Raw genomic sequence first — 23795 nt, forward strand, 5'->3', positions numbered from 1 at the left:
CTGCCATCCTGATCTAGATCGAGAAGGCATTGCTAGTAATCGTCTACAGAGTTCAATGAAGATTCCATAGTTGGCACAACTGATAGGAAGATAACAGCTAATCATAGCACACTACTGCCATCTAGCATGCATCTAGCGTAATATTTGTAATGTTGAGATGGTACAATAATACATTTGACCAGTGGCGTAGCATGAAATTTTGAGCAGGGGAAGCTAACTCAAATTGTCTTCCATGTACATATGAGTTAACGTATTGGAAAAATATAGTCTTAAAATAAATAGTAGTCAATGTCAAGTCAGCAGTCCGAAGATTGGTTGGAACCTCGTAAGTAATACCAATAAGGCATCAGCTCAAATGGTACGTAGTAAAATATAATTTCATGGTTTACACATAGGCTATCTCTAACAAATAGACACCTATACGTATAATTTAACATTAACTTACCCCCTGTCATATTTAGAGAAATCACAATATTAACGGTCAATAAATACAGTATTATTAATTAGGTAAGTATGCGTCTGTCTTGGTTGTGTTCTTCATTGACAGCAAGGGAGTCGGTCGTTTGTTTTTTAAATCACACTTTTGTTCATAAGTCAGTCTTGATAATGGAATTGTCCTAAAAATTCAAGTAAATAAGTGTCAGCAACAGTAATTTCACTCATTATTTATTATATCAGCCACAATGCATACTAACACTTCAACTAAACACAACTCACGAAAGGGATAACTCGGAAACTAAATTCTTTTCAATGTTAAAGCTAGCTCCTTGCGAGCCTTGCGACCAGGGTAGTTTTGTTAGAAAGAGATGGAAAATCTGCGGGTAGGGTTACACAGAAGAATGAGGGGATTGGAAGCTGGTGTGTGCAGGCTTCATGTTTACTGCTGCATCAGAAATCATCCTGAGCTGCCGCATCACAATATTTAACGCGTAAATGTAAATTGTATTAAAATTAATAAATAATTTTGTTCATAAACAGCAGGTATGTTATGAAATTATTATTAACTGGGGAAGCTGAGCTTTTTAGCTTACACTGACGCTACGCCACTGCATTTGAAGACAGTTGTATTTTCGTAAGTCAATTAATATTTTATTGTATTGGAGTACTTCGTTACTTATAATCTTTATATACTTCTAATCGTGTAATAGTCAATTAAATCCCACTCGAGTTTTGATTTTCTCTAGATAAATCAAAACCTCTAGTGAGATTACTGTTGATAGTTTCATATGTACTGAGTAATACTCGTACTTTAAAGGAGAAAGTACGTGCAATGTGCATTTTCCCGTGTCAGAATGAAATTACTGTAATGCTAAACAGAAACTGTAAACCCACACGCATTTGTATCCTGTGCGCAGAATGAAGTGGGTAGCAGTGATGGTGGCGGGGCTGGTGCTGGTTGCGCTAGCCATGGCTGAGGGCGAGATTTGGGAAGAAGACGACCACGAGGTGCTCATACGCAGCGAGCGGGGAGCTAAGAACAGAGGTCAGTATGTTACCACTGATACGTTAAGGAAGTATTTCAGGTGAGAACTGTAAAACTTATGTCGAACTAGCTACTGATATAAATAAATTATAGATTGCATCCGACATATTTTTATTTATTTATTTTTTAACTAGCTAGCTAGTAAGTACAAATTAAATTTATAAAACAAAAATGTTTCTAGCCACTACCTCGTCAAAATGAAAGTTGAACAACGCATGAAATACGGCACGTCAGCAGAGAGTTGTGCAGCAAGCTTGGTTTCTCCCGTGAAAATCAGTAGGCTTATCTCCATAAAGTTTACGAAGAACATACTTTGTTAATGCATTCCGTAATACAGAAACAGCCATAGATTTGGGTATACCAAATTTAATGTAGCCTACATGTGATACTAGGTTAGTAAAAGTAATATGCGTTACAAGAGCGGTATGTTGAAGTTTCCATGTTCGAGGAAAAGTTTGAAAAATCGAAACGTAGTTGAGCTTTTTTAATTTCCGAGAATTGAAAGAAAACATACCGCTCGTGTATCGTACATTATTTTGTGCGGAGATCGTTTATTACATATCTGAAAGAGGAATTTCTAATTAGTTGCAATGAAATCTCCATCTTGGTTTCTGTTCAATGACGGCAAATTAGCAAAACAAAAATATCTATCTTCAACATTGTTGCTTTAAAATGTTTTCTGTGTTTACTATACTCCAGCAGGCCGTGATATACGTCTGTCTTCCCCCCCCCCCATTCCATAAATGCGAACTTAAAACAAACGGTAAGGTTATGTAATGATTTATTTTTCATTTTAATATTTTAACAATATTATTTATATAACATATTGCAGTAATAACATCGGCAAGTTTGTTGATTTTTTCACGGCTTCCTTAATGTTACTTGCATCACGAATGCAGTAACTTTAGTGGAGTTGTAGAGTTTACTTAATTTTTGAAAATATTTAAAAACAATGATTAACAGTGCAATTTAGGTGAAATTGCAGTGGTAAGTTTCCAATTTATAATTATCACTATATTGAACGTCTCTAAAAATAATATGTTAGAAGCCTAAAGCAGTAAAATCAATATGTCACTTAAGCGGTAAGAAGAGGGAAATTGTAATGTGTGTTAGGTTGGGAATACTGAATGTGGAATTTTAGACTTACCGCGGATTGGTTTTGTGCTGAAACCAAGCAAATACGCACGATCTCGCACAAAATATTTAATTTTCGCACGATCGTGTTTCTTGTTGTATTTACAACTATTGTTGTTAGGCCTTGAAAGTTAGAATTCCCACACAGAAACTTGTTGCTAGGAAAACCATTCTTCATAACATAAAACTATACTGCAATAGACCCATTAAGCGCACTTATTGGTACTTAGTTATCATTACAGTATAGTTTTGCGAAGGCTTTGGAATAATATTGCTCTAAATTTTCAATGACAAATATATTTGCAATTTTAAAAACACGATCGTGCAAAAAATGTTGTACAACACATATTTGTGAAGTGCATTACAAAATCTCGAAAACTGAAAAACTCGCTCTGCTCGTTTTTTTTCAAACTTTTCCTCGATTTTGTAAAAAGCACTTCCCAAACTTGTATTGTAATAGTAATATGCGTTACAACAGCGGTATGTTGAAGTTTTCATGTTCGAGGAAGAGTTTGAAAAAGCGAAACGTAGTTGAGCCTTTTTAATTTCCGAGAATTGAAAGAAAACATACCGCTCGTGTATCGTACATTATTTTGTGCGAAGATCGTTTATTACATACCTGAAAGAGGAATTTCTAATTAGTTGCAATGAAATCTCCATCTTGGGTTCTGTTCAATGACGGCAAATTTGCAAAACAAAAATATCTATCTTCAACATTGTTGCTTTAAAATGTTTTCTGTGTTTACTATACTCCAGCAGGCCGTGATATACGTCTGTCTTTTTTTTTCCCCCAGTCTATGATGAGTCTGGAATCTTGCTGATTTTTTCACGGCTTCCTTAATGTTACTTGCATCACGAATCCAGCAACTTTAGTGGAGTTGTAGAGTTTACTTAATTTTTTAAAATATTTGAAAACAATAATTAACAGTGCAATTTAGGTGAAATTGCAGTGGTAAGTTTCCAATTTATAATTATTACTATATTGAACGTCTCTAAAAATAATATGTTAAAAGCCTAAAGCAGTAAAATCAATATGTCACTTAAGCGGTAAGAAGAGGGAAATTGTTATGTGTGTTAGGTTGGAAATACTGAATGTGGAATTTTAGACTTTCCGCGGATTGGTTTTGTGCGGAAACCAAGCAAATACGTACGATCTCGCACAATATATTATTACATGTTAGGCTTATATTTCTAGTATACAGTCATGATTTTAGGTATATACATTTTTCATTAGTTTAATATATAATCGCAATTTTCAAGCAAACTAAAATATATTTCAGCAGTATAATTATATAGCCGCAATTTTCAGTATTCTAAATTAATTTTCGCTAGTAGCCTATATAATGCAATACAGTCGTGATCTTTAGATGTACCACATTCATGGCCTGGTGCGTCAACATCGATTAGGAATTAACAATCGTTAACTTTTGACTTACTGCCCGCCAAGTGTGTTTTTTGCTGCGCCAACAGTTAACAACCCATTAAAATAGTTTAACAGCAGTAAACTTTCACAGGTCATTACTGATCCATTAAATAGTTAACGACCGTAAATTGTACAAATAAAATGGCGGCCTTTCATGATAATTTTGAAGATGAATTGCTCTATTTGGAACATTTAGATCACATGAAAATGAAACTTCTTCCAGAGGATTTTTTTGGACAGAGGTGATTCATTTCATTCTTTAAGTGACAAGAAATTTCAAGAAAGATTCCAGCTTAGCAAAAACTCAGTGCTGCACATTGTAGAAGAGCTAAGTGACAGGTCAGAATTTCCTGACATATTTTCTTGCACCTCCAATGAATCGCGTCTTAACGAAATAATATTGTTATACCGGTACTTCCTTAGTTATACGTGATGTTTTAAGAATAATAACTTTAATGTGCTATACAGGGTGTTTGATAATTCAACCGAAGAAATTTCAGGGGTTGTAGAGGGGTCCTAGGTAAATATTTTGAGATAGGGAATTAGGAGTCTGCGGGTTGAAACTTGCACGTAATGGCGTGAAATATTTTGTTGGCCAGTACGTCACTTATTGAACCTGCATGTGGCATAGCGATACGTTTGGAAATGTATCGGATACAATATTGCTATGTCTCTGTGGCACAATCGGTAAACACTGTACATGGTTTCTGTCAGAGGATGAGGTCCAAAGTTCAAACTTCAGCAGGTACATTTTTTTAACTTGAGATATGTAACTTTAAACTAGTGTTGTAACACTAAAAAGCCAGCTCTAGGTATTTTGTAATGTACGCAATAATGACAGTAATTGTTTGGAAGGGTGAAGGAGTGTAGTTTGAGAAATGCATATCTATTACCCTGGAAAAGTCACACTATGAATAATTTCAAGGGAAAAATTGTTCCTGGGCCGGGTATCGATCCCGGGACCTCTGGTTGAACGTACCAGCGCTCTTACCAACTGAGCTACCCGGGAACTCCGCCCGACACCGTCTCAATATATACGTCACTGTGTACGTTAACAGAAAACCACAATTCCAAGTCACACAGAGATTGTGTGCACTCGATGTGGGTCTCTGGCGTTTCGTCAGCCCACGCGAGTTGTGTGGATAAGGGGAAAAGTTGAGACGGTGTCGGGTGGAGTTCCCGGGTAGCTCAGTTGGCAGAGCGCTGGTACGTTCAACCACAGGTCCCGGGATCGATACCCGGCCCCGGAACAATTTTTCCCTTGAAATTATTCAAATCTGCTTTACAGGGAGCTTTACCTGAAAGACTAGATTGCATAATATATTACGTCACTGTGTACGTTAACAGAAAACCACAATTCCAAGTCACACAGAGATTGTGTGCACTCGATGTGGGTCTCTGGCGTTTCGTCAGCCCACGCGAGTTGTGTGGATATAAGGGGAAAAGTTGAGACGTTGTCGGGTGGAGTTCCCGGGTAGCTCAGTTGGTAAGAGCGCTGGTACGTTCAACCAGAGGTCCCGGGATCGATACCCGGCCCCAGAACAATTTTTCCCTTGAAATTATTCAAATCTGCCTTACAGGGAGCTTTACCTGAAAGACTAGATTTGTAGAAGTCACACTATGTTTATCATTTAACTTGTATTGTACATAAATTGTGCATACCAGTATTATATTTAATAAAAATATCTTAACAAAATGGTACTTTCTGAAAAGCTCTTAATGAGCATTATTCAATATATATATATATATATATATATATATATATATATATATATTGGGTGTTCCATTTAAAATAAGAAAGTTTGGGTTAATTCCGGCTAAACTGGAAGTAGAAAAAACTCGGTAATACCATTATTGAGTTCTTAGTATATGGTTATCCCCACTCACCAAGTTTCATGTCACTGAACCACATGCTTCAAAAGTCATTTAGGTGGTGCGGGACTTTTAACTAACCCTATATAATACGTATACACATAATATATATAATACATATGCTTAAAATTATTCATTCAAATAGGCACACACGTAGGTGCGCGTTCACTAAGTACCGGTTTATATGTGTCATAGGATTCATGGCGTCACGTTTGAATGATATTCTCCCAGAAATTAAAGCAAATCTCTTTATATTTAGTTCTTTGTTTCAGTTAAAGACAGAAATAAAAGGCGTAGCCTATGTGGTAAAGTTGCGTTCTTCCACAAGTGCATTGGGTTGCCCTCTTAAATCTACTTCTCAGTTTCTTGAACTGATGATGATGTGCTCTTGCATAATAAAGACAGGAGCTAATCGCACCTTCCACAAAAGTTGCTTACAGGCCTCTTGCAGAGCAAGACTAAGCACTCTGCAGTTTTCAAGTTGCTTCGCACTTCATACGCCTGCCTGCAAGCTGTGGCAGTCATTACGACTCGCTAATTACGAAGCTAGCATCTTGACAGACTTGGCAATGTGATACTTGAAAAGGAGAGGAGAGCGAGAAATGAAGCTTGAAACATGTACATTAAGCATTTCATTTATAGGCTACATTGTTCCGAATATGAAATTACAACACTTGAAAAAATGTGAAAAGACGAATTAAACGCAGCACTTAAAAATACGATTGATAAAAGAGAGTAATTCAAAACGAACTGTTAATAATTACCATAAGAAATAATGAATTTTTATGCTTTTTCTTTCCAAAGATTCTTTTGCCGTCTCCTCCTCCTCGACACCTCTGCTGCCGACCACCATTAAAGTCCAGAAGTTCTAAAATGTATTGTGGTTCAAATAGACATTTAAAATAGGTGAAATACAGGGTGCGGCATTTAACGTTTCCTATTTTCAAACCCCCATAACTTATTTAGTTTACAAGTAAATTACAAGAAATTAATCAGTTCACAACCACTATAATCTTGGAATTACAGTACATCTTATGTTTTGAAAATAATGTCTTAAGATGTCCTCCATTGGCGTCAATACATTGTTGCAATCTCCCTGCACACCGGCCATTACTCGCCGCAATGTTTCAGGTGTAACATCAGCAATTTCTTCACGAATCGCGGTTTTAAGATCCTCGATGTCATGAAGGATACGACCGTAGACCTTAACTCTTAAGATACCCCCACAAAAAGAAATCTGGTGCAGTGAGATCAGGGGAAACAGAGGGCCACTGAATGTCACCTAATCTGGAGATAAGTCGGCCAGGGAAAGCAGCTCGAAGTGTGTTCACTGAAACACGTGATGCATGGGATGTGGCTCCATCCTGTTGAAACCACAGGCGCTGAATGTTCCAGTTACGGCGTCTCAACTCAGGCAGGAAAAAAGTTGTCAACATTATGTTGTAACGCTCAGAGTTCACAGTCACCGCAGCACCATTATCGTCCTCGAAAAAGTAAGGACCAATGATACCCTCTGTTGCAACTGCACACCAGACTACGACCTTAGGACTGTGTAGTGGTCGTTCAAAGATTTCACGTGGATTTTGTGGGGCCCAATAACGAAAGTTCTGCTTGTTTACATAACCATTGAGACAGAAATTTGCTTCGTCACTCATTATCACGCAGCTGTGAAAGTCATTGTGAGTGTTAAACAATTGCAGCATTCTGTGACAACATTGGACGCGCAGGGCTTTGTTTACTGCTGTTAATTTTTGAGCGACCTGGAGTTTATATGGATGGAAGTGCAAATCATTGTGTAATATTCTTCGCACACTTCTGTCCGACAAATTCATGATCCGGGAATGACGCCGCACGGAACGATGCGGACTTCTCTGCAGAGCCGTTCTCACACGTTCGACATTATCAGGAGTCCGCGCCGTTTTCTGACGAACTCGAGCTTTGTTTTGAACCGATCCCGTTTCACGCCACTGACGCACCCACACACTGATTATTTTTCGTGATGGTGCAACTCCACGTTGATTATCACCAAAAATCCGCCTAAACTCGCGCTGGACAGCAACAATTGACTTGGTTGAAACAAACTGTTCAACACAGAAAATGCGCTGTTGCACCGGCCAACGTTCCATGGTTAACTAAAGGCTTTGCTACACCGAATCCCTGTGTTGGGATGTGGATAACTAAATCCAAGGCTTTGCTACACCGAATCCCTGTGTTTGCAAACATGTTTTACCAACAATGTGAACAGAATCGCCAACTTAAAATGGGAAACGTTAAATGCCGCACCCTGTAGTAGAAAGGGCAAAGCATACATTGTAAAATGAAAACAAAACCTTAATGTAGCTATGGATCCATTTTATTACATTGCCTTGCATACAGGGTTGCCAGATTTTAAATCTACCAAGGAGGGACATCCTTTTTCACCATATACAGTACTTACGTTTTGTCTTAAAGAAAGTGTGATATGAATTTGGGCAGAGTTGACATTTTCATGACCATACAAAATAAATTAAGAAAAATAAAAATAAAAAATTATCCCGCAGCTGAAGAAAGTAATACGAATCTTAAAATTGAAATTTGAATAAAAGACATATTATAGATACAGCTATCCAGGTACAAACAATATTTATCTGGCTGTAAGTTACATTACGTTTCTCTGGCGTCTTTCTGAACGGCTTGTGGCAATAATATGTTATGCCAAATTATTAATTTAAATGACTTAATAATAGCTCTATCTGGCATCACATGTGACAAAATATTTAAATTTCTGTTTACTAATTGATAACAATGACAATTTATTTATACTTAAATGTATATTTAGTTTGTGCCTTAGCATATTACTGCTCCAAACCCATAATTTAACATAGAGTATATATTATTTTTAGAGCTTCCTACATATTTATCACTGAACTTTAGCATTTTCAACAAGTTTGTGTTCATTCTCTTTTTAAATGTTTAGACATATATTTACTACTGAATTCGCTGCTACAAACCTTACACTTACCAAAATATTCGTTTTTTTTTTCCAATGTGAAAACCTACATTGTTAAGAAAATTAACTGAAATTTAATGTAATTATTTAGGTCTAGAAGAAAAGTTACTATGTAACGATAAAATTAATCAAGTGATGTTAATTCTCTAAAAGAGGGACTTTTTGCGTCCCGTCTCGAATCAAAGCGGGACCCGAGACTTTTATATGAAAATAGGGACATCTCCCGACAAATCGGGGACACCTGGCAACCCTGCTTGCATAACAGAACATTCACTTGTTTAGTTGCACATCATCAAAAGCTTCACATCCTCCTTCTACGAAGTATAAATACAAATCACTTTGATAATGCAACAATAGTATATTATGAAACTGTGTTTAAAACTGTCAGATTGACAACGGTTATAACCAATTTATTCCCATCATTTCGATTGGGACTGAGCTACACCACTCCGACACATTGCGGCAAACTAAGGATACAACTTTCGTCATAAAAGTTAACCTCCCCCCTGGTACAGATGGTATTACATTCGGACAACAACATTTCCAAATCGTTATCTGGGATTCTAGACTTTTACCGAACCCTTTTCGCTTTGTAGACTATATGTAGTTTCCATTTGGTCATTACGAGTAACAACAAAACATGTGAAAACCAATTTCTACTAAGTATTGTTCGTTAGTCAATGAGGGACTGATTGCTAGCAGCAAAAAAGCCTATGAAAAGTTTACAGACATTATTAAAAAATGATAGGCCTAACATAATTAAAAGTGGCTTCACTCATTCTAAGATGAGATACAACAGATTAAATAAGTCATTGATTAAAGTTCACGTTAACACTTTGTTAAAAACATAAAATTTACTCTGTCACACGTTAAAAGTGTTAAAATTGTTTAAAAAGGTATTTACCTTCGACAGACGGCCCGTTTCGACGCTATTTGTCGTCGTCTTCAGCGTCTCTTGAACCACTGCTGATTTTGGCTCTGCGATGTGCAGTTGTCGATGGTAGGGGTGGGGGTGTGTTGTTCCTATGGTGGGGGTTGGCTGTCTGTATGTTATGACGTATTATGATGTCAAACAATGTGTGTGTATTGAACTGTAGTTGCGTATTAAGTATGTAATGTGGGTGTGCTATTGCGTTCTTATATATTTCGTATTGTTCTAGGATATTTAACTGTAAACTTTTTGGTGTGATGTGTAAAATTTCCATATCTGTTTCTATATTATTGTAGTCATGATTATTGTCGATAATGTGATCTGCATAATTTGATGTAATGTAAGGTTTGGTTATAGCTTTAATATGTTCGTTGTATCTTGTATGAAAGGATCTTCCTGTCTGTCCTATGTAAAAATGTGGGCAACTATTGCATTTTAATTTGTAAACTCCATTTGAATTATATATATTTGAATGTTTAGTGTGGTTATTTAAGTATTTCTGTGTTGTATTATTTGTTTTGTATGCAATTTTGTACTTTAGTTTTCTGAATGAAGTTGCGATTTTGTGGGTATTCGTATTGTGATATGTTAATGTTATGTATTTATTCTCGCGTGCTGTTTGTGTTGGTTTGGTCTGTTTTTGTTTTGCCTTTTTTATTAGTGTATCTATTATGTTATTTTACACATCACACCAAAAAGTTTACAGTTAAATATCCTAGAACAATACGAAATATATAAGAACACAATAGCACACCCACATTACATACTTAATACGCAACTACAGTTCAATACACACACATTGTTTGACATCATAATACGTCATAACATACAGACAGCCAACCCCCACCATAGGAACAATACACCCCCACCCCTACCATCGACAACTGCACATCGCAGAGCCAAAATCAGCAGTGGTTCAAGAGACACTGAAGACGACGACAAATAGCGTCGAAACGGGCCGTCTGTCGAAGGTAAATACCTTTTTAAACAATTTTAACACTTTTAACGTGTGACAGAGTAAATTTTATGTTATTAAATAAGTACCACATTAAATTTAATGTTACGGTAACTTGGTAAAATGATCACTGAAATCGTACGTTATACCCTAGATTATATATACCCCAGATAGGTTGGCCTTATAGGCTTTGACGTTAACAACTTTTGTCAGGTTTACTACGCTGCCATCTAGTTGTTACATAAGGAGGCACGTCATAATTCCCATTTGAATTGCAATAGCGACTGTACTCGTACTGCCATCTCGTCTATGACGTAGTGCAGAGGGCGGCCACTAGAGGGAACCCAAGAGTTGGAACTTAAACTGAGACGATTCTGTCCGACACCGGGATGGGTATCCGGTGTGGCTTAGTGGATAAAGCATCAGCACGTAGAGCTGAAAACCCGGGTTCAAATCCCGGTGCCGGAGAGAATTTTTCTCCGTTCCATTACTCTTTCAACTTATTTCTAGTTACAAACAATAATGCAACGTGTGAAAGTTATATTTGGAATAGTTTTCACTGTATTTGTACAATTTCAGATCCTTGCCGCTATGTAAAGGGAGCATGGTCGGACTGCGACCCCAAGACAAACATGCGGTCTAGAATCCTCACCCTCAAAAAAGGAGATCAGAATGCGTGTGAGCAGACAAAAACTATCCAGAAGAAGTGCAAGAAAGGTAACAGTACTATACTTCCTACTGTTTGATTCGCTTTGAATGTTTGCACAACTCATTTCTCTTCCTGTACATGATCTTGCCATCAGTCTTAATGTTTGTAAATTGAATATTAATGCACGCTGAAAGAAGAACCATAAACAAAATATTAATTAGAAAAACTTGTTTCTAGAATAATTATACTAATTTCATTCTTAACTATTGTGCTTCTGTGGAAAATGAGTTTTCATATATTTCTAAATGGGATGATGAATTTAATATATAATCGATTTTGAATCTTGCGTACACTACTTTTAACACTTGAATATAATTGATTAACTAGCGGACTTACTCGTGTTAATTATGTAAGATTTGTGCGGCTTACAGCTGTTTCAGTGCTTCACGCACCATCCTCAGAGCCTACTAGATCTCGGCGTCATCTCGAACTTCTCTGCCTGTTATGTGGGTGTGTTTGATTGTTGAAAGGTGTTGAAGAGTGGAGTCAAATAGTGTGTGTGTACTGAAATTGATCTATGTGTTGAGAATTTGATCGGGGTGTGTTTTAGTGTGTTTGTATATTTCGTATTGTTCTAGTGTGTTGAGTTTTTGGTTCTTGGGTTGTATGTGTAGGATTTCCATGTCCGCATTTATGTTATTGTATGTATGGTTAGCATTGGTTAGACATCACCATAATAAAAATTGACAACAAACATACCTACAAAATATACAGAAAACCAACCACCACCACCACCACACACATACACAACACATCTAACCACCCCATACAACACAAACATGCTGCATTCAGGACAATGGTACACAGATTACTCAACATACCCATGAGCCAACAATACTACAATGAAGAAGTGAACACAATCAAATACATAGCACAAGAAAATGGATACAATCCAAACATAATAGACAACATCATAAGAAAGACAAAACAAAAACTTAACAAACACAAAAACACACCAAACACAACACAAACACAAGAACATAAGAAATACATCACACTAACATATGAAAACAAAAGCACACATAAGATCGCATCTTCATTCAGAAAGCAGGAATACAACATACCATACAGAACAGAAAACACACTACAAAGACATCTTAACACACAAAAAACACAAACAAATAAATACGACCACACAGGTGTATACAAACTCACATGTAATAGTTGCGATAAGTTCTACATAGGACAGACAGGCAGATCATTCCAAACACGCTACAAAGAACACATTAAAGCAATAACCAGAGGACACAATACATTTACATACGCCGATCACATAATCAATGCTAACCATATATACAATAACATAAATGCGGACATGGAAATCCTACACATACAACCCAAGAACCAAAAACTCAACACACTAGAACAATACGAAATATACAAACACACTAGAACACACCCCGATCAAATTCTCTACACACAGAACAATTTCAGTACACACACACTATTTGACTCCACTCTTTAACACCTTTCAACAATCAAACACACCCACATAACAGGCAGAGAATTTCGAGATGACGCCGAGATCTAGTAGGCTCTGAGGATGGTGCGTGAAGCATTGAAACAGCTGTATGCCGCACAAATCTTACATAATTAACTCGAGTAAGTCCGCTAGTTAATCAATTAATTAATATATCAATATAGGCCTCATTTTCATAACAGTACGTTGTTTTTAATAGTTCTGGAAACAAGTATTTCTAATAAGTGGTCTAAGTGCGTAGATAGAAAAGGGAAACTATAGCCCGGCAACATGCTTTTCAAAGTGCGCAGAAATCAAATTGTCCTACCGGTCAGACTGGAGTAGGGATTAAGTCATGTGGAACAATGACGTCAGGCGCGAGTCGACAACGGAAGCGCTATGTTTTGAATGTTGCCTGGCTGTAATGGTGTTACGTCTATCCAAAATTTCTCTTTTGCATGCGTATGGCTAAACCTGTAAGTAATATATAAATGTTGTGTTATTCGTCTTGCAAATACTGTACACGGAAATACTGCTAACAGGCGCATATTGTTGCTTCACTAAAAACATCGTTTGTTTTATGAAAATATTTGTGTTACACGGAGCACACGAAAATAAAAATAAAGACTAAATTATAGAACACAGAAAAATAAGGCATTCGCTGAGTACGCATAAAAAAACACAACTGAACAATAATAGTAATTTTATTAGAGTGAGTATATGAATATTTACGAATATATAAATGTTAATCAAATTAAATACACTCCTTTCGTATATATTTTTAAGTGACTATTACACTCTTACTACGTCATCCTACTTTTGACCAATAAAACGGTACGAAAGGACGTATTTCAACCAATCATGGCTGCTTATCGCACAATTTTATCGCGTCCCTAGCATTTGTTTAATTTTATCGCGTCCCTAGCATTTGTTTCTTTGTTTGCCAACATTTGAAACTGCGCTGGTCTGGACGTCAAAAATATATATAAAATTACAAACCACTCCAGTCGATGCACAGCAGTTTCAAATATGACTCGCATTGGCATTCAAGAACAAGAATTAATAAAAATCACTGATCATACCTATGCATCTTCTGAAATCCTATTTACAAATAAATGAAGAGCACCACTCGAAAATCCTGAATAGGTTGAATACACCATGTAGGCCTAAATCAACGAGTTCCACTTCTATTACGCACACGTCCAATATAACATCAATTGAACCACCAACCACATTCAAATTTGAAAATTGTACATTCAATAATTATTCCTTTTAAAATTATTCATTCGGAAATCCTGAATAAGTTGAATACACCATGTAGGCCTAAATCAACGAGTTCCACTTCTATTACGCACACGTCCAATATAACATCAATTAAACCACCAACCACATTCAAATTTGAAAATTGTACATTCAATAATTATTCCTTTTAAAATTATTCATGTTTATTTATTTATGTCATCGTCGTTAATTAAAACTTTTCTAACACTTGTGTATATTATTTAGGTTATGTCATAGCTTCTGCTATATGATATTATGGATAGTCACGTATCAGAGATTGTTTATTACTGAGATTTATTGAAAATCATCTGTCAAGTGACGTTGATTACTGGGATCCGGAAGATTGAAGTGGAATGCAAATGTTTTAATAAAAACGAAACTGAATCAACAAACCCTTCTTGACTAGTAACCGTCTACAGAGTTCAATGAAGATTCCATAGTTGGCCCAACTGCCATCTTGCGTAATGGTGCAATAATATATTTGAAGACAAGTTTATTTTCGTAAGTCAATTAATATTTTATTGTATTGGAGTACTTTGTTACTTATAATCTTTATATACTTTCTTCTAATCGTGTAATAGTCAATTAAATCCCACTCGAGTTTTGATTTTCTCTAGATAAATCAAAAGCTCTAGTGAGATTACTGTTGATAATAATAGGTATTAAGTCAGTGGTATCCAAAGTGAGGGTCGCGACCCTCTGGGGGGTCGTGCAAAGAGCTGAGGGGTTAGAGAGATGATTTACAAAATAAAACAAAAAAGCCTTATTCACATATATTTGTGTTGAATTTAGAAACGCAAACATAAAGAATGTTAAATATAAAAATAAAATAAAGTCTCAGTAGTTATAAAGTAAAAATATTTAATGCGATAAATGTACATTTTTTTTATTGTCTATAGAAAATAGTTTTCAAATATGTACTTTATATACACATTGACATAATTTTGACTTTTAAGGAGATTGCTCGCTTTTGTTTTGATGGCTATCATACGTTTAATTACTTACAAATGGTTTTTAAAGAACCCGGAGGTTCTTCGCCACCCTCACATAAGCCCGCCATCGGTCCCTATCCTGTGCAAGATTAATCCAGTCTCTATCATCATATCCCAACTCACACAAATCCATTTTAATATTATCCTCCCATCTACGTTTCGGCCTCCCAAAAGATCTTTTTTCCTCCGGTCTCCCAACTAACACTCTATATGCATTTCTAGATTCGCCCATACGTGCTATATGCCCAGCCCATCTCAAACATCTGGATTTAATGTTCCTAATTATGTCAGGTGAAGAAAACAATATGTGCAGTCCCGCGTTGTGTAACTTCCTCCATTCTCCTGTAACTTCATCCCTCTTAGTCCCAAATATTTTCCTAAGAACCTTATTCTCAAACACCTTTAATCTCTGTTCCTCTCTCAAAGTGAGAGTCCAAGTTTCATAACCATACAGAACAACCGGTAATATAACTGTTTTATAAATTCTAACTTTCACATTTTTTGACAGCAGACTAGATGACAAAAGCTTCTCAACCGAATAATAACAGGCATTTCCCATATTTATTCTGTGTTTAATTTCCTCGAGAGTGTCATTTATATTTGTTACTGCTGCTCCTAGATATTTGAATTTTTCCACCTCTTCGAAGGATAAACCTCCAATTTTTATGCTTCCATTTCGTACAATATTCTGACCACGAGACACTATCATATACTTTGACTTTTCGGGATTTACTTCCAAACCTATGGCTTTACTTACTTCAAGTAAAATTCTCGCAATATTATTTAAAATCAACTACCTTCAGTATAGTAATAAGAAAATGTTTATATTTCACGTAAGAAAAGCTGAAATCTAGCTCCCATGTTTTACATATTTCATTGAATTTTGAACACATTTTTAACATTGGTGAATTTTTATGTGCTGAAGTGTTTGGTTTTTTTTATATAATATAACAATTGACGATTTCTTAAATATGGTGTTCTTTTACACACCGTGATTCAACATAATGGAAACAATTTCACATGCTTCTTATAAAGCAATTATTAATGATAGAGTGACATGATATGCGTCAATTTTGTTACTGTCAGCAAAACTTTAAAAGTTTCCGTTTCATTAACGCGAGAAATCTGTTATATACTTGCGGCGTCAGGGGAGACAGTATGACAAAATTTAGACTCTGCAACACAACTTGTTTGCGTTCTGCAACTTGCGAAGGCAAACTCAGTAACAACGGCGTAAACTTTGTTCCGTACTGTCTTCCCTTTCCGACAACATGGCGCCCCGCTTCATTTCCACAAAGAAAACCGCGTTTCGCTCACATCTGCCGCATCGTTGGATTGGATGTGTTACCGCTACTGACCTGACCTACCGTACTTGGGCTTTCACGTCACGATACCTGATACAATGCGAATTCTTTCTTTGGGGGTATGTAAAGGACGCCGTATATGTGCTATCTCTGCCATAAGACCAACCATTAAGACAAAAAATCATTGCTACAGTTGTAACCATAAACACGGTATGTTGGTAATACTGTGGCAAGAATGTGACCATCTGTTTGATTTGTGATGGGCGGCGGAGTTCTCACACTGATAGCCAGTTTGTCCAAATAATGTTTAATTTTGCTTAACGAATGTTAAATTAACAGTCTGTTTATTTTTAACGCTTTGTTAATTTATTTTCAATTTGTTCAACATAATTTTAAGATAACCAATACTTAACTATAACGTCTGTTAGCACTATTTTAACTACTCAACAGCAGTTGATAATGATTCTACACATGTAAGACAATTTTTGATTCGCTAAAAATAATCTTTAAATTCTATATTATAGAGTGAGTCATGAAACTTGCATAAAATGACAACCTGTTATAGTAGGCCACGCTCCATAAACAAACAGTTGACAAATGAAAGTTTTAGGTTGTTTTAGGTGACGTGCTGAATAATAATTACAAAGTAAGGTTATATTTCCTCATTGCTATTATGGATACGAAATACGAAAGAAATAAAATAACAGTGATGTATTTAAACAGTCCAAAGTATTTTTTAAATGTTATATTACCAGTCATATGCTAACCATTCCATACAGAGAGACACAAAGTATTAATTTCGCAACTTCTGTTTGAACAGCTGTGGAGACATCGGCCATATTTAACTTACTGTTAAACGAGTTAACAAACTGTTAACAATCTGTTAAATCAAACTGGTGTTGAAAACATACAATTTTATTAATTAACAAACTGTTTAGAGTTTAACAGTCGTTAAATTTTCTAACAATACTTGGAGAAACCGGCCATGAGTGTTTGTAATGTGCCAGTTAAAACTCTGAGTTTTTGCCAAAAATTAATACATATCATGTTATTGCATTATTAATAGTCACGTTACCATAAGCAAATGAAGGTGTTTCCAATAGTTTTAGTCACTCCATAAAGTTCCTTTAAAATGTTGAAAATTTTACACACTATCTGCACCGGGAGTGCACACTTATTATTGGTGAGGTAATTACGGAACATACAGGTTTAACCGTAAGTAATGTCATTAATTCTGGTGGAAGTTTCCTTCAGTAAAGAGCAAAAAAAAAAAAAAAAAGTCAAATGCCATTTAGCTATGTTTTGAATAGTGTTGCAGAAACACATGTACAGCCAATAAGAAAAGCTTATTTTACATTACGCGAATCTAAATTAATAAAGATTTAAAAAATCTCGAGCATTTCTTCAGCCAAATAGAAATAGTGTCCGCCCACTTTAATTTTTAAAGTAGTAATCGATAAACTTACATACAACAATTAAGTTTCCCTAGCTATCTTTAATAGTAATATGCGTTACAAGAGCTATGTGACAAAGGCACAAATAAGTCCAAAATGGCAGTTTCTAGTATTATAAAGAACCAATTACGTTAGGACGAATATAATAATAATAATAATAATAATAATAATAATAATAATAATAATAATAATAATAATCCGTGGCGCTACAGCCCGTGAAGGGCCTAGACCGACCAGCCGGCTGCTGGCCTCACGCCCACATGCCGAAGCAGAGGTGGACGATCATCCAACCAGAATGGAGGTATCGTGTGGTTAGCACGATGATCCACCCCAGCCGTTATAGCTGGTATTCGCAACCGGATTTCGCTACCTATCGTAGCTCCCCAAGTGCATCACGATGCTGGGTGGGCACCGGTCCCACACACTGGCCGAAATTTCATGAGCAAATTTCTTCCCTCATGAGGACTCGAACCAGCGCGCATTCCGTAACGCGAGTCCTAGGCGGGATGCCTTAAACCTCGACGCCACGGCGAGGGACGGACGAATATCATTCCATTTTTTATTAAAGTAACTGACACAAGTGGAACCTACTACCGGCACATACGTGTGTTCGAGATCCACTTATTAGACTTAGTGCCATGTTGCACGATGTGATGACAAGCAACAGATGTTGCTGCTTATTGTTGATTGCTGCCACATCTGCAAGACGCATGATTGTATTCCCTGTCATGTGCATGCACAAAGCATTAGTTGTTGATATTAGCACATAACCCATTAAAGAGACACATTGGTACAAAACAGCATCATCATTTATATAAAGCAATGTTTCATCATAATATTTCAATTATCCAGCACCTAGGTTTAATTATATTAGATTCCAATTGTATTAGTAAAGATAATAGTAATAAAATTATAATAATAATAATAATAATAATAATAATAATAATAATAATAATAATAATAATAATAATAATAATGATCCAGGTAACACTGAGGTTTTATCCTGGAGCTCCGGTTCCCCTTTGGCAGCGTTTCTCAAACTTTTCTGAAGTGGGGACCACTTTTTCAAGTCAGAACAGTTCCGCGGACCACCTTACTCTTGTTCACTTCGAAAGCAAATTTATCATTTTCGTAGCATATTTTAATACCAGTATACTTATATTTTAATGTAGAAATAGTTAATTAAAATTAATTTAATAAATTAATTTTATATTAATATTAACTAATTAAGTTAATGTTAATAGAAGAAAATTTCTTATATCCTGCAAATCAAGATTTCAGGTATAACTCCCTGTAAAGTTGATTTGAATGGGTAGCTCAGTGGTAGAGCGTTGGTACGTTAAACCAAAGGTCCCGGGTTCGATACCCGGCTCCGGAACAATTTTTCCCCCGAAATTATTCATTTCTTATATCGTCATCTGGAAAAACAAATAAAAAAAATTAATGCAGAAACATGCCCGATTTTCAACATGTACCTAGATGCAAATCAAGCTTTCAGGTATAACTCCCTGTAAAGTTGATTTGAATAATTTTTTAGGGAAAAATTGTTCCGGGGCCGGGTATGCATTAGTTTTTAGCACTACACTCACATGGCCAGTCACATGAACTTCTTACGCGCCAGAGTAGCAATATCAATAAGTTATTCATGTACCTAGATGTTGATACAGCGTCGTAAAATAGCCCAAATAAAAAAAAAATTCAACATGTAAAGATGCAATTTTGCATGTTCTTTTATTGGTGTACGACGTACAGTACGTGACCATTTCAATGTGCACACTACCCAAAACTATTAAGAAATCATAAATACATGAAAAGGTTCCATACTTTGATTCCGTTATGAATTCGGATGGTCCCTAGCTGGGTTACAGCCACGGCGCCAGATGTGGAGGGAAAAGATGGCAAGAAACACCACGTTCATAGTGCTTTAAATCGTCCTTTTGTTGCTGAGAACAGAGTGGGAAGTCGATAGACGTGTAGGGTAAATAAATTTCATAAAATGTCAGTTCTGGCCTGTCTTTTTTGAAGGACCACAAGGGCAGACCTCGAGGACCACAGGTGGTCCGAGGACCATAGTTTGAGAAACGCTGCCCTATGGCATTCCAAAAAATCTCTATCATCATATAACTCCTAAAAGTCTGAATCTTAAAAAATACATTAGTTTTTAGCACTACATTCACATGGCCAGTCACATGAACTTCTTGTATAAAACTCCCTGACTAAAGATCAACTTTGATCGAAGATCGAAAAGTAAACCGAGTTCAGACACTTCTTCTATTGTTTAAAACTTTTCTGCAATCAAATTACCTTGGTTCAAATGCAATCTAAGTTCACGTGAAAAGGATTTGGCAACATCGCATAAACAGGTGAAATACGTGATGCGCGGACAGGTTTGTTCAGTGTTGCCAATCTAACGACTTTAACTCTTTTTCAACAACAATTTCTTTTAACTTTTATATTGCTTAAGTAGGGATTTAGTGACCTTTTTAGCACCCCATAGTGACAAACTTTTATCTTTCTATTTTGATAATGAAAAATCTAGCGACTTTACAACTACTTTTTGGCGACTTTCCGTACACTCTGTTGGAGACACTGGTTTTTTGTGCAATGTAAATAATGGCGGACAATAAGAAGAAGGTTAACTGTTCAACGAGTTGTTATCATGTTATGGTGTTTGATACTGCTAAACATAATAAAGCTTTATAAAACGACAATTTTCGTTTAGTAATACAGTTAATTGAAAATGTATTAATGTACCTATCATATCCATTAATAATTAATGGTTGTTATACACATATTATAATTATAGGTTATGTTATTTGATACTGCTGAACACGATAGAGCCTTATAAAATATAAGATTGTTTGTGTATTAAGGCAAGAAATTGAAAGAAATATATATAAATGTACGTATCATATCTATTAATATTATCAATAATAATGGATATTTTATTTGCACAATCTGTCACTCGTATATTTCAAACACAAAAGAAATAACTGAACTTGGATCATCTAACTTAATCGGAGAAATTTCTTCAGTCAAAGTTGACTTCAGTTGAGACAAATTAATCTCAGATTAGACTTTATATAACACAAAATTCCAAGTTCAGCTGAAACAAGGATCAGTTTAACCTCTGATCTAAGATTAAATGGTTTACACAATCGGGCCTTACGCGCCAGAGTAGCAATATCAATAAGTTAAGTAGACCAATGAAATGGCAATCACGGTGACTGTGTGCCTGAAACCTACTCCTGGCAGCAGTTAGAACCTTTATCCGAGCTTTCATCACTCGCAGCTCGGCCGGGTGTTGCTCCACAGCCACTAATAAGAAAATTGCCCTCTTCCCTATTAGTTCTGTCGTTACAATAGCCTTGCTTCACATTACCACGGCAGCGTAAGTCGGTTGGTAGGGCAACACAAACATAAAGTGCACAAGTACGTCTGAAATTACAACCTCACTTAACCGCACTTCCATGAGCAATTGACAGATGGACTGGCAGGACCACCTGCCGAGAGGAAAAGTGGACTGCACGGGAAGACAAGACCGCGTGTTTCTAAGAAGCTGACACCTCCATATCCGGTCAAATATAAATTCCAGAGTTGGGTTATACTCCGCGTCACCGTTTTTGGCATGTGAAATAAGTAATGTGAATGTTACGTACGAGTATTTTACCTTTGCAGCAGTCAGTCTAACAACTGTGTTTGACAAATGGCTGATGTGACGTGTATAGGAAGTGGTACCATTCTCAGCTGCACTAGCAACATGCTCACAAACTGGGCACTATACTCTAGGACACACGCCAAAAACGCTGGCGCCAGCTGTACTACTTCCAATTAAGTAGATGGAAGCATTTTTACTTAGAACTGAAAAAGGTCATAAAGTTAAAATCTTGATTCTCTACTAACTTTGCGACTAGCCACCTCGGTACTTTGGTTGGCATAACACTGGCTCAAGATGACTGTGAACCCGGGTTCGAATCCCGGCGACGGAGGTGTTTTATTGTGGTGGGCAAAGCCAAGGTTCCTCAGGTTTTTCTCTCCTTTCAAAATTCCACCGTCATTCTCCATTTTAATATTAATTATCATTGTCTAAATAGCATTTACCCAAAATGATGCTGTCATTCATTCGTAGTTTTCTGCCGAAGGGCAGGTCTTTCACTGCAAACACAGCATTCTCCAGTCTTTCCTGAATTCTACCTTTCTTTAGTCTCGCATATGATCCATATATCTTAATGTCGTCTATCATCAGATATCTTTTTCTATCCCAAACATTTTTCCCGTTCACCATTCCTTCTAGTGGATCCTTCAGAAGGCAGTTTCTTCTCAGCCAGTGACCCAGCCAATTCTCTTTTCTTTTCTTGATCAGTTTCAGCAACATTTTTTTCTTCGCCCACTCTTTCCAACACAGCTTCAGTTCTTATTAGTCTGTCCATTTCACACGCTCCGTTCTCTCCATATCCACATTTCAAATGAATCCTCTAGATTCACAACCCCCTAAACACCATTTTGTCCAGAACTGAGTTATGCCTACATACTATTTGCTAAGAATGAATTCTAATGATTTTTATAGTTTGGATTAAAAAATCCGCTAAATTTAAAGCAAAATGTTTGTTAAAAGTCACTGTTAGTTTGAAAATTCCCTCTATTTCCCACCAGTTACTCTTAACATCCTTTAATTTTTTAAAGTGGATATAGCGGATTTTGAATCTAGAGGATTCAAATGCTTCTCATCACGTCGTCGTAATGTCCATGTTTCTGTCCCATACAATGCCACACTCCACACAAAGCACTTCACTAGTCTCTTCCTTAGTTCTTTCTCCAGAAGATGCCCCCTTTTCTATTCAAAGCTTCCTTGGCCATTGCTATCCTCCTTTTGACTTCCTGGCAGCAGCTCATGTTACTCCTTATAGTACACCCCAAATATTTGAAGCTGTCCACTTGCTCTACTGCCTCAATTAGAATTCGAATGTTAACCTTCTTTGTTTTTCTTCCGATAACCATGGTCTTCGTTTTGTTTGCATTTACCTTCATCCCATATTGTTCACAGCTGTCATTTAGCTCCAGTAGCATATCCCTTAGTATCGTCCTCTCTTCTGCTAACAATGCCGTATCATCAGAAAATATTCTTCCTCCTACTAAATCCTCCAAGTAGATGTTGAATAGGGTAGGTCATAAAGAGCGAATGTCAGGTAATCTATGACGAATCCTCGGCCTCATCTCGCCAAATACCATATGCTATCACAAATCTCATTGACACTAAATGACCGAGTCGTTAAATAACCAACTAAAAAAATGACGGAATGCTCTACTGAATTGCGTCAGACTTGTTTCCGCGTTAAACAATGGTGCGCATGCGCATGAACATGTAGCTGTTTTTAAACTATTGTTACATAAACTTGGACAGTTTCTGCATCTTGTCAGCTGTAAATCACACAATATCTTCATCTAATTTTAAATGGTGAGCATTTATTTCCCGATCCCTCTAAGCGGAACACGGTGTATTATTTTCTAAAATAAATATATTATAAATCTTGATGTAATGTATTAACAAGAACGACATTTAAAAACTAACCTACATAATACCTTCAGGTGATATCTAGTTTAAATGTAATAAAATGTGAATACATAATAAACAGTAAAGCTCAAGTGCTCACAGTAATATACAGCATGATCAACTTCAAATCTGCAGTTTAATTGCTTTTATTGTTAATTGATAAGTTGCTGTGAATTTTTGTCTTATCTTAATTTAAAAAAGTTATAAATTACTGATAAGGTGTTCTTATAGATTCTGTTAAATCTTAATATTAAATCT

The 23795-nt window shown here is 36.3% G+C and overlaps 1 protein-coding gene across 1 annotated transcript in view; it reads left to right on the forward strand.

Moving 5' to 3' along the window:
• Positions 1–23795, forward strand: part of LOC138706754 (uncharacterized) — a 178099-nt gene that overhangs the window by 140809 nt on the left and 13495 nt on the right. The window contains exons 2-3 of the mRNA XM_069836413.1: positions 1356–1483; positions 11367–11504. Coding sequence (XP_069692514.1) covers positions 1357–1483; positions 11367–11504 — 265 coding nt within the window. The 5' untranslated portion in view covers position 1356. The remainder of the gene's footprint in view (positions 1–1355; positions 1484–11366; positions 11505–23795) is intronic.

The sequence above is a fragment of the Periplaneta americana genome, chromosome 1 (assembly GCF_040183065.1).
Source record: "Periplaneta americana isolate PAMFEO1 chromosome 1, P.americana_PAMFEO1_priV1, whole genome shotgun sequence".
NCBI lineage: Eukaryota > Metazoa > Arthropoda > Insecta > Blattodea > Blattidae > Periplaneta > Periplaneta americana.